This window comes from Coffea arabica, chromosome 5c (assembly GCF_036785885.1).
Source record: "Coffea arabica cultivar ET-39 chromosome 5c, Coffea Arabica ET-39 HiFi, whole genome shotgun sequence".
Lineage (NCBI taxonomy): Eukaryota > Viridiplantae > Streptophyta > Magnoliopsida > Gentianales > Rubiaceae > Coffea > Coffea arabica.
The window spans coordinates 45,384,833-45,396,141 of record NC_092319.1 but is presented as its reverse complement, the minus strand read 5'-3'; the positions used below and the strand labels follow the sequence as shown (position 1 = coordinate 45,396,141).

The 11,309-nt window shown below is 37.0% G+C and overlaps 2 protein-coding genes across 2 annotated transcripts; one reads left to right on the top strand and one right to left on the bottom strand.

Annotated features, from left to right (window-relative positions):
- The first annotated feature begins 398 nt into the window (after positions 1–398).
- On the top strand, positions 399–2,636 carry LOC113690136 (pentatricopeptide repeat-containing protein At1g53600, mitochondrial-like). The gene has a single exon (XM_027207959.2). The coding sequence runs from the start codon at positions 399–401 to the stop codon at positions 2,562–2,564; it is 2,166 nt and encodes a 721-aa protein (XP_027063760.1). The 3' UTR covers positions 2,565–2,636.
- LOC113689575 (uncharacterized) lies at positions 2,198–4,257 on the bottom strand. Its single transcript, XM_072051190.1, has 2 exons — positions 3,723–4,257; positions 2,198–2,334 (listed from the first exon to the last, which is right to left on the bottom strand). The coding sequence occupies exon 1, from the start codon at positions 4,217–4,219 to the stop codon at positions 3,836–3,838; it is 384 nt and encodes a 127-aa protein (XP_071907291.1). The 5' UTR covers positions 4,220–4,257; the 3' UTR covers positions 2,198–2,334; positions 3,723–3,835.
- Positions 4,258–11,309: the final 7,052 nt, after the last annotated feature.

The following is an 11,309-nucleotide window of genomic DNA, read 5'->3' as shown; positions in this document are numbered from 1 at the left end:
TAAATAAAGAAAACTCCTCAAGTTTTTGCCTTTAGATTTATATCCACGCGGTGTAAGCCTGACATCTTTGTGCAAGAAAAAAAAGATAATAAAATAGGGGAATTGGTAAAGAAAAACATTAAAGGGAATTTGACTGAAATAATATGCTTGAACATGTGGGAAGCCAAATTAATCAATTTAAAGATGAGGGAATACAAACGGTTTTTCAAAAATATGAGGGACTATTTCAGCAATTAGCTCCCATAATTTTGTCAGACAGCTTTGAGAAAACTTCAGCAAAAGAGGCTCAAAAGTTTTACTTCCACATTCTTCGGCTTTCAGGGCTGCCGCGAAAAAAGCTTCGAGTTTTAAACTCCAACGGTCCCCAAGGCTATGGAGTTTCCTCAATTCTTTGAGTCATGCTAGCAAACCGCACCTCCACCCAGTTGTACATAGCCCTCAAGAAACCTTCACTACAAATCTTTAGCACTTTAGTTTTTGCTACTCAAACCAACTTGTCAAAAACCAAAACTGAAACCAATAAGTTCCTCGTTTACTGCAACTCCCAGATAACAAAACATGGCCGAGACGGCAATATCAAAGAGGCCGAATCAGTTTTCAACCGAATGCCCACAAGAAATGTTGTTTCGTACACTGCAATGCTCACAGCTTATGCTCAAAATGGTCAGCTCAAGAGAGCTCGCGAACTATTCGATGAAATGCCTGAACGAACTATCGTATCGTGGAATGCGATGATCACAGCTTATACGAGAAGCAAAGGTGGTATCTTTGAAGGGTTTCGATTGTTTGTGAAAATGCCCGAGCGGAATGAGGTATCTTGTGCTGCTATGATCACGGGGTTTGTGAATTCAGGGAGGTTTGATGAGGCTGAAAAATTGTATAATGAGACACCATTAGAACTGCGAGACCCGTCTTGTTCGAATGTGTTGATAAATGGGTACTTGAAAATGGGGAGATTGGATGAGGCAACTCAGATTTTTGATAGGATGACGAAGAAGGATGTTGTATCCTGGAGCTCAATGGTGGATGGGTACTGTAAGAATGACAGAGTTGATGAGGCTAGAGAGTTTTTTGATGCAATAAGGGAGAGGAACGAGGTTACCTGGAGTTCCATGATTAATGGCTATATGAAACTGGGACGTTTCAGAGACGGACTTGGATTGTTTTCTGAAATGCGAAGGGAAGATGCTGTGAGAATCGAACCTATATTAGTCACTACAATTTTTGAAGCTTGTGGGAGATTTGACAGATATACCGAAGGGTGTCAAGTTCACGGTCTAGTTTCACATTTAGGATTTGAGTTTGATGTTTTTCTGGGAAACTCATTAATTACCATGTATTCTAGATTTCGTTGTATGGATGTGGCTCGAAGTGTGTTTGACATGATGTTAGAAAAAGATATAGTCTCTTGGAATTCTCTCATTTCTGGTTATATTCAAAATAAAGACCTTGAGGAGGCATATGGACTATTTGAGAAGGCACCTGAGAAAGACGTAGTTTCCTGGACAACCATGATTACTGGATATTCTGAGGAAGGATTGACTGAAAAATGCATTGGGCTGTTCACAATGATGCCAGAGAAAGATGCTATTGCCTGGACTGCTCTTATTTCAGGGTTTGTTATTAATGGACAATATGAGGAAGCTATCTGTTCGTTCTTTCAGATGCTTCAGACTGCAGTGAGACCAAATCCTCTGACCTTAAGTAGTGCTCTTAGTGCTTCAGCTGGTTTGGCAACATTAAATCAGGGTACACAAATACATGCTCAGGTTATTAAGAGGAACATGGAGTCTGATTTATCCATTCAAAATACCCTTGTCTCATTTTATTCAAAATGTGGAAATGTAGATGATGCCTACCGGATCTTCAATTCCATTATGGCACCTAACATTGTTTCTTTCAATTCTATGATTTCTGGATTTGCCCAAAATGGTTTTGGAAAGGAAGCACTTGAGTTGTTTGAGAAGTCACAGAGCAGAGGCTACGAACCTACTGAAATTACCTTTCTCGGTGTTCTTTCAGCCTGTACGCATGTAGGACTCGTAGAAGAAGGAAGGAACTACTTTAGGTTGATGAAATCTCTATATAAGATTGAACCTGGACCTGATCATTGTGCCTGCATGGTTGATCTCCTTGGAAGGTCAGGTTTGCTTGATGATGCTGTAACCTTCATCAATTCAATGCCATTTGTGCCCGACTCTGGGGTATGGGGTGCTCTTCTTGCTGCAAGCAGGACTCGCTTCCGCGTTGATCTCGCGATGCTTGCAGCCGAAAATATTTCTAAGCTGGAACCAAACAATGCAGCGCCGTATGTGGTCTTATCAGACATGTATTCTTTTGCAGGGAAGAAAAAAGAGGAAGAAAGAGTTAGAACGGCCAAGAAATTGCAAGGAATAAAAAAAAGTCCTGGGTGTAGCTGGATTACTGTTAAGAACAAGGTTAATACATTCCTTTCGGGAGATCAGTCCCATGCCAGTTTTAAAGGAATCAAATGTGTGTTATGTTTAATCCTGGATGAGATGAAAGAATTACACTGGCTTGATCATGATTGGTTACCACCTTAGCAAAGTATAACAATTAACAAAATTGACAATCTTGAACGTTTTATGGAAGTCCTTTGGTTGGTTTTCCATGCTTCTATATTTAGACAACCAGGTTTTGAGTTTGATTCAAACAACAACTCTGGTGACTGAACTTCAAATTTTACGTTCTGAATGGTTGAGGAAAACCAGAGAAGTACGTCTACTTCAATGAAAAAAGAAATGAATATTGTGTGACAAAAATAAGAAACAAAAAAGTGATGATGGGACTCTTGTATTTCAATGAAGGGAAAAGAGCACTTGTGTTAGAGGCAAAGCATCTATGATTATTCTACTAAAATTAGAGCAAAAACACCAGAAAGAGGTCACTTGTTATAGAATTCTTGGTTCTATAATGATAACACCTTGAAGAAGATAGGAAAAAAATATTTAAGCTAAAAATGTGTCTACTTGAATTAGATACTTGGTAGCAAGTTTTATTCAACTTTTCACTTGAACTGTTGAACACATCGCGTGGCAACAGAGAAGCACTAAAATTCCCCTAGGATAGAATTACTTTATAAGATTTGGGGGAAGGGAATAGATGGATAAGGGTGATATGGTAGGAGAGAGTGTAAGTGAGAAGTTCCGAGTTCGAGATCTTCTATTTACATTAGTAAACCTAAAAAAACATTGGAAAAAAACTCGATTAAGACTTGATAAGATTGACCTTGAAATTCTACTAAAAGTTTACACTCCTGCTCAAAAAATAAAAATAAAATAGAAATCAAGAGACTTCTAGGGGACAACTCCTGCCTCTTTCCTTCAAAGAATCAACATTGCACAAAGTTGAAAGGTAGAGATCTTAGAGAAGCTCATCACAGATGTCAATCTGGTGACTATCAGTATTGCCTGTCTCCTCGTTCTTGAATTGACAGATTATGTCTGTATCTTAGTATTTCGTGTATAAAATTGTACGTTGATCATATGGCGACGGGCATATAATGGCGTGGAACTCTGTTAATTACACTAGACAGGAAGAGATGGAGATGCTATATATCGCTCGAGCAACTACACTTATATTTTTGGTACATACATGGCAACTTAAAAGCCTGGTGAATGTTTTGTTTCGATATTGCTCGGGCTCATCTGCAATCAACTTAAATCACAAATATGAAATAACCACACACCGATGAAACTTACCAACTGGACAAATTTGAGGAAATCAGAAACAAACAGCACTGAAGCCTCTTATATGATCCTCTCATGTGTATGTAGAGCTAGAAAGATAACAGCGCCAGGCTTTGATTGATTGATTAATCACCACCACCCCCACATCCACCACAACCACCTCCACATCCACTACAACCACCACCACCACAACCGCCACCATCACTACCACCGCCATCTCCGCCTCCTGTCTCGCTATCACCACCATCTCCGACCACGGCTTCTGCTGCACTAGTGGCAGCTGCAACTGCTGCTGTTGCTCCCAGAACAACCATTCCCCCATCTCTTATTGCACTACATTGACCCTTCTCAACATCGTCATACGAAGGCCGCCGAGGAGCACTCGTCCCAGCATGTGATGTAGCCGGAAGCCGCTTCCTTTTCCGTCCAATTTCCCATGAACAAAGCAATATCAGAATTCCAGCGATCCAAGAGCCCCAGACAATGAGAATTATGGCATTAGAATTCATTTTCCTTCATAATATAACTTCGGCTACGAGTCTGACGATCTTTCCATCCACTTTTTATAGCATTTTCGTGAGCTGAGTTTTCAATATAATACTCACCCTGTATAATGCAAGGATAATTTTCGTCTAGGTAATGACACTGACAGATGCTCGAAGTTGTTTAATATTAGACTTTTGTTGTACGTCGTTGACTTTCATTAATTTCTCTTCATTCTTGTCCTATTTACTCAATTTAATATAGTACAAAACTTTTTATTGGTTGAGGACTAGTTCAAAGATTAGCGCAAAAGAAGAAAAGATTGGCAGTTTTCATATTAATCTAGGATTCCTTGCCTGTTGGGTTTAATAATTTCTATTTGGAAGATATCATTCGGCATTGTAAATATATTTTTTCTGCCAACAAAAATGCCTAAATCACGTTTATCCCACATCAATCTGATAATTATCGTTAATTTGTGAGTTTGTGAGAAGATTATTTTGGCTGGCCTAGCCATTGGTATGAGGTAGACTTGATTATAACTATATATTTAAGTAATTAAATTGCCATTTCACATGCAGTCATATGAAAAGTGGAATTATGCGGTTTTATATAATAAGTCGTATGCATTGTTGATTTTCTGTTTTCTGTTTGACATTAGATGACCATTTCAACTAGTGGAAAAGTTTCATTGAACAAATTTTGTTACAACTAAAAAATGATTTAGACATATGGTAGAAAAATTATCAACTATCTTCCACTAGCATAAATGCAGTAGGAAATTTCTGGATCCAAATGTTCACAAAGATGATCAACACAATTCATAGAAGAGTACAGTTCAAGACAAGGGTCTTTTACAAGTGAAGCTACAGATAGACTTTGCAATTTGCATGCGTGGGTTGTGTACATTTCGACCTCAGCCACCACAGCCTCCCCCACAACCACCACCACCACCACAACCACCCCCACCGCCATCTCCGCCTCCTGTGCCACTATCACCTCCACCTCCACAACCACCTCCGACCGTGGCTTCTGCTGCAATAGTGGCAGCTGCAACTGCTGCTGTTGCTCCCAAAATAGCCATTCCCCCATCTCTCATGGCACCAGTTTTTGCAGTTTGACCCTTCTCAACATCATAATCCGAAGGTGGCCGTGGAGCACTCGGCCTAGCCTGTGATGTTGCAGGCAGCTGCTTCTTTTTACGTCCAATACTCCATAAACAACATAAGGTTAGAATTCCAGCAGCTACAGAGCCCAAAACAATAAGAACTATGGCATAAGTTTTCATCTTGCTTCAAAATATGACTTCAGGCACGAGCCTTGCAATCCTTTGATCCACTTTTTATAGCAATTTGGTGAGGTGAACTAATGGTTGAATTTTCAATATAATACTCATAATGTATAATGCAAGGAAGTTTACAATTTTTGTTTAGGAATGACCTTGAAATATGCTGGAAGTTCTGTTAGTATCAGACTTTTGTTATACGTCGTGGACTTCATTAATTTCTCCTTCATTCTTGAGCTATTAAAACACTAGACAATATTTTTGTTGGTTGAGGACTTTTTGAAAAGCTAGCGTAGAAGAAGAAAATATTGGGCGATTTTCATATTGAGTCCGAATGGAAATTAATAACGATTTAAAATGTATGTGGCTAGGATACCTTGCTTGTCGGGTTAAACAATTAATTACCATTTAGAAGATATCATTTGCCAATGTAATATATTTTTCCGCCGCGAACTTAAATACCTAAATCATGTTTATTCGGCGTCAAACCTGCTAATTAATCCAACACTAAAATTAATGTCAGGCCTTGTCAACGTTGAGTATCTTAGGCTTCCAACCAATTTGTTAAAATTAGTGGCATTAACAAATTTACCACCACCATCTTTAACTAACTTCAACTTCTCTTCAATTGGGTCAACATAGGTTTGGCATATTTCTTCTGTGTAATAAATATGCCGTCATTTGTTTGAGAAACCTCAATGCCAAGAAAATATGACATTAATCCCAAGTCATCATTTTAAAATGACTAATCATGAAATCTCCCTGAATTCAGAAATCACTCTATTGTCGGTAAAAATCAGATCATCCACATATGAGCATACAATAAGAATATCACCACCAGGATCGAATTTGATATACAAAGTATGCTCATATGGACATCTGTCAAAACTGTTTCCAATAAAGTAAGAGTCGATACGAGTATATCAAGTTCGAGAAGTTGGCTTCAAACCATATAAAACCTTCTTTAACCTGTAGAGTTTATTGTCTTGACCTTTCTTCATATAACCTACAGGTTGCTCAACATATGCTTTCTCTTCAAGAATTTCATTCAAGAAAATAGATTTCACATCCATGTGATAAATCTTTCAAAAATTATTGGCAGCAATAGATATAATCATACGAACAGCATCAAGTCTGACAATTGAAGCAAAAATTTCAAAATAATCAATACCTGTCTTTTGCTTGTATCCTTTAACCACTAATCTTACTTTGTAACGATGTACCTCTCTAGTTTGCTTGTACTTGATCTTGTAGACCCATTTGACACCAATTAATTTCTTTCCATATGGAAGTGTAGTCAGCTCCCATGCCTTATTTTTTTTTTTTTTCAATTGTATGCATTTCCTCATTCATTGTTTGATTCTAATGATCATTGTTTATGACCTCCTCAAAGGTAATAGGATCACAATTTACAAATAAAATAAAGTTTACAATATTTTCATCAGATAATTCATTATCGTTAACAAAAGATCTAAAAGACTCATTCAAATCAACAAACATATTTTTGTTACCACACATATGGTTACCGCAGTCAAAATCCAAAAATCAATTTTTTTTTTAATTTTCTTCCACTCTTGAGTTAGTGAATAAAATAGTTTCATTCTTTTCATCATTATTCTCTGCCATATTAGCATGCCTGTCTTTATTGTCAGAATTTTATCAACACTCGCTTTTATAATGACCAATTTTTTTACAATTATAGCACTGAATATTACATTTGCAAGAATTATTATTTTCTAACTCACCATTGGGATAATTATTGTTACCTCTCTGTTGATAAAAATTACCTCTACCATGACCTCTAAAATTGTTTCTATTGCGGCCTCGTCATCTTTCTCTGAAATTTTGGTTTCTTTGACTGGAGCCATCACCCTTCTTCTTGGGTCTATCTGTCTGCACCTGCAATGTCTTTTCTACCGTTTCTCTTTCTACACCATTTTCCTATTTTCCATTAATTCTCTATTCATAAAAAGTTAACGGACTCTACAATTCTTCAATGGTCATAGTTGAGAGATCTTTTGCCTCTTGAATCACAGCAACTACATGATCAAATTTCATAGGTAAAGTATTGAGAGCTTTTTCTACTAGTACCTCATCTATGAGATCATGACCATTATGCTCCATCTCATTTTTTATGTCAATCAGTTTGAAAAAATGTGATTCTATGGTCTCTGATTTTTTCATGGTGATCAACTCAAATTTCCTTTTTAACATCAGCAAATTATTTTTCTGAACTCTATCAACTCCTTTGTATGTTTTCGCCAAAATGTTTTATGCCTGTTTTGCAGTCTTGGCATTAGCAATTTTTTCAAAAATCAAAGCATCAATTGCCTGGCGAATTTAAGATACTTGCCTCTTGACACTTGCTTCTTCATCTGCAGCAATTTTTTGCCGAACAAATTTAATCAAATTATACTCAGCAAGATGAGTTTTCATCTGCGTTCTCCAAGAACTGTAATATTTTCTCCCTATGAGTTTGGTACTGCATAGGTAATATTACTTGGCATCGTTGATGTAGTTGATGCAAACATGTCTTACAATAAACCTAACTCTAATATCACTATGTAGGCCCACAAAAATAATTAATATAAGCCACACAAATTTCATGATTGAATGAAAACACAAGAAGACAAAATAAATCTCAAGGCCAGAAAACCAAATAGAAGAAAGAGAACTTGAGACTTTTATTATCTTTCTGACTCTTTTCTTTCTCTCTTTTCTTTCGTACACCGAAAGACCAAGAACTATATGGTCTTTATATAGACTACCAACTACCAAAATTTTATTGGAATTTAAACTATCAAATCATACTAGTAATAGAAGATTACAACTAAACAACAAACTAAATCCCAAAAAAACTTGGTTTAAAAATCCTACAAAGAAGAGTACAGTTTAAGACAAGGGTCTCTGACAAGTAAAGCTAGAGATAGACTTTGATGCGTGCGTTGTGTACAATTCAACCTCAGCAACCACCACAGCCCCCTCCTCCGCAGCCTCCTCCTCCTCCACAACCACCCCCACCACCACAACCACCCCCACTGCCATGTCCGCCACCTGTACCACTATCATCGCAACCTCCGCCACCACCTCCAAACACTGCTTCTGCTGCAATAGTGGCAGCTGCAACTGCTGCTGCTGCTCCCAAAATAGCCATTCCCCCATCTCTAATGGCACTAGTTTTAGCAGTTTGACCCTTCTCAACATCATAATACGATGGTGGCCGTGGAGCACTCTGCCTAGCCTGTGATGCTCCAGGCAGCTGCTTCTTTTTGCGTCCAATATTGCATAAGCAACACAAGATTAGAATTCCAGCAGCTACAGAGACCGCAACAATAAGAAATGTGGCATTAGTATTCATCTTGCTTCAAAATATGAATTCAGTTGCGAGTCCTGAAATCTTTTGATCCACTTTTTATAGCAATTTGGTGAGGTGAACTACCAGTTGATTTTTCAATATAACACATCATGTATAATGCAAGAAAGTTCACAATTTTTGTTCAGGAAATGGCCGTGAAATTTGCTGGAAGTTCTGTCAGTATCGGACTTTTGTTACGCGCCGTGGACTTCATTAATGATTTAACATGTACTTGGCTAGGATACCTTGTTCGTTAATTGGGTTAAATAATTACCATTTAGAAGATATCATTTGGCAACGTAATATATTTTCCGCCAACTTAAATTTTCTAAATCATGTTTATTGCACGTCATTAAGTCTTCGGTTTACAAAAAAAAAAAAAAAAAAAAAAATTATATCTTCAGTTCAGAAATTAGAAGTCTTGTATATGCAATTACCATAAATTCGATCAGAATTACCAAATTGAAATTGGGACTTTTGTGATGTTATGAACTGTGCTTGAGAATTCAGTATTTTGTGGATGGTTCTATACAAGCGAAATGGTTGTGAATAGAATCTGTGTTAAGTAACTTAATGAAAATATGCTGGCAACTTATTGGTGGAAGTGTCAATTTCATTTTTTCTTTCCCTTTGTATGACTTGGGGTCAAAGTCAAGAGTCGCTAAGTCTATTATATTGTTTGTCGATAAGAACTTCTTCGAAGCGCAAGGCAAAAAAGGACAAGCAATTCTCTCATTCAGGAAAAGGACGAAGCAGTGGATTTTCGTTTGCCCAACGCATTAGGCCATTGCAATACATTCTCTTTTCTTCAGCAAAGAAAAGGGTGGAAAAAATTTCAGTGGGGTTCTAAGTTCTAACTGAGGCGAGTCGATCTATTGCCGTTTGAAAAACTATTTCCAAACTCCCTCTTCAAGAATTTTTGGAAGGGCACCCTCCAGGATGGCTAAACCTACCCCACAAGCTCTTTGATGGAAGCCTACATTATGATTATGTTGAGAGTGGGCAATTGTCCCCCCTCAACTTTACAAAATTTAAAATATAGCTTTAAAACTATTACTACAATTTTTTTTTATCATTATTGCACCTCCTCAATTGTGAAAAATAACCTTTTTCTCTTTATATTGCCTCCTTATATTAAAAGGAAACCTCATTCCCCTCACATGATTTCCCTAAGCAATCAATTTCTTCTAGAAATAATTTCAATACTTTCAAAACACAAAATAAAAAAATAACTCAAAATAAAACATAATTTTAAGTCAAAATTTTCTTGGCACAATAATTAACAACATCATTTTAGCTGTATAATACTGGTTCCATTAGCTATAGGTCCTAGCTCCGCCATTAGATCGATGGAAGTCCTTTAATTTGGGTGGCTTTTCCTTGGATGAAATATTTGACATCCAGTTTTTGAGCTTCATTCGAACAACAATGCTGGTCCTTGGACTTCAAATTTTACAATCTTCAATTAAGAGGGAAAAAAGGAAATGAATATTGTGTGAGAAAAAAGTAAGAAACAAAAAAAAAAAAAAAAAGGAGGATTGTGTTGCAAATGTACAGAAAGGCCTATTAGGGAGAAAAGGTACGGTAGGCCTCTTGTATTTCTACGAAGAAGGGAATTGAAAGTGTTAAGAGGCAGGCAAAGCTTCTACAGTTATTCCGTACAACCTAGAGCAAAAACACCAGAATGAGGTCACTTAATACAGAACTGTTCGTCTTGTAACGACAACACCTTGAGGAAGACCAGAAGAAATATTAAAGGTAATAATATCATATGTTGTATTTGATTCAAATAATTGCTCGCAAGTTTAATCCAACATTTTACTTGAATTGCGGATCACATCCCGTGGGAAGTGGGAAGCACTAAATCTCCCCCTACGATGGAATTACTTGATAAGATTGACCTTGAGATTCTATTAAAAATTTACGCTACCGCACCACTGAAACAATAAATAAATAAAAAGGGAATTAGTCGAGGCCTTCTTCAAAAGCTAGCGTTAAAGAAGAAAAGATTGGGAAGTTTTCATATCAAGTCCAAATGGGAATTATGATTCAAGATATATGTAGCTAGGATATATACCTTGCTTGTTGGGTTAAATAATTACCATTTAGAAGATATCGTTTGGCAATGTAACATGTTTTTTCTAACAACTTAAATGGCTAAATCGTGTTTATCAATTTTGTGATTTAAAACCGACTTATTGCTACATCCACCAATTTCATGTCATAAAGAGTAAGGTTTTTCGTGACTTGCATTAATCGGACACGTTACGAAATTGCAAATTTCTAAAGAAAAATTGCTACTTTTTCGTGAGTACATTTTTCAACCACCTTTTTATCTTACATATATCAAATCAAATCGTTACGGTGTAATTTTCTACAAAAAAAAGTCCAGGAAAATGCAATCCAAACACAATCTTTTTTAACCACCGTCATTCTTTGAAATCGACCTTCTGTGCGGTAGTTATTTCCATCACGA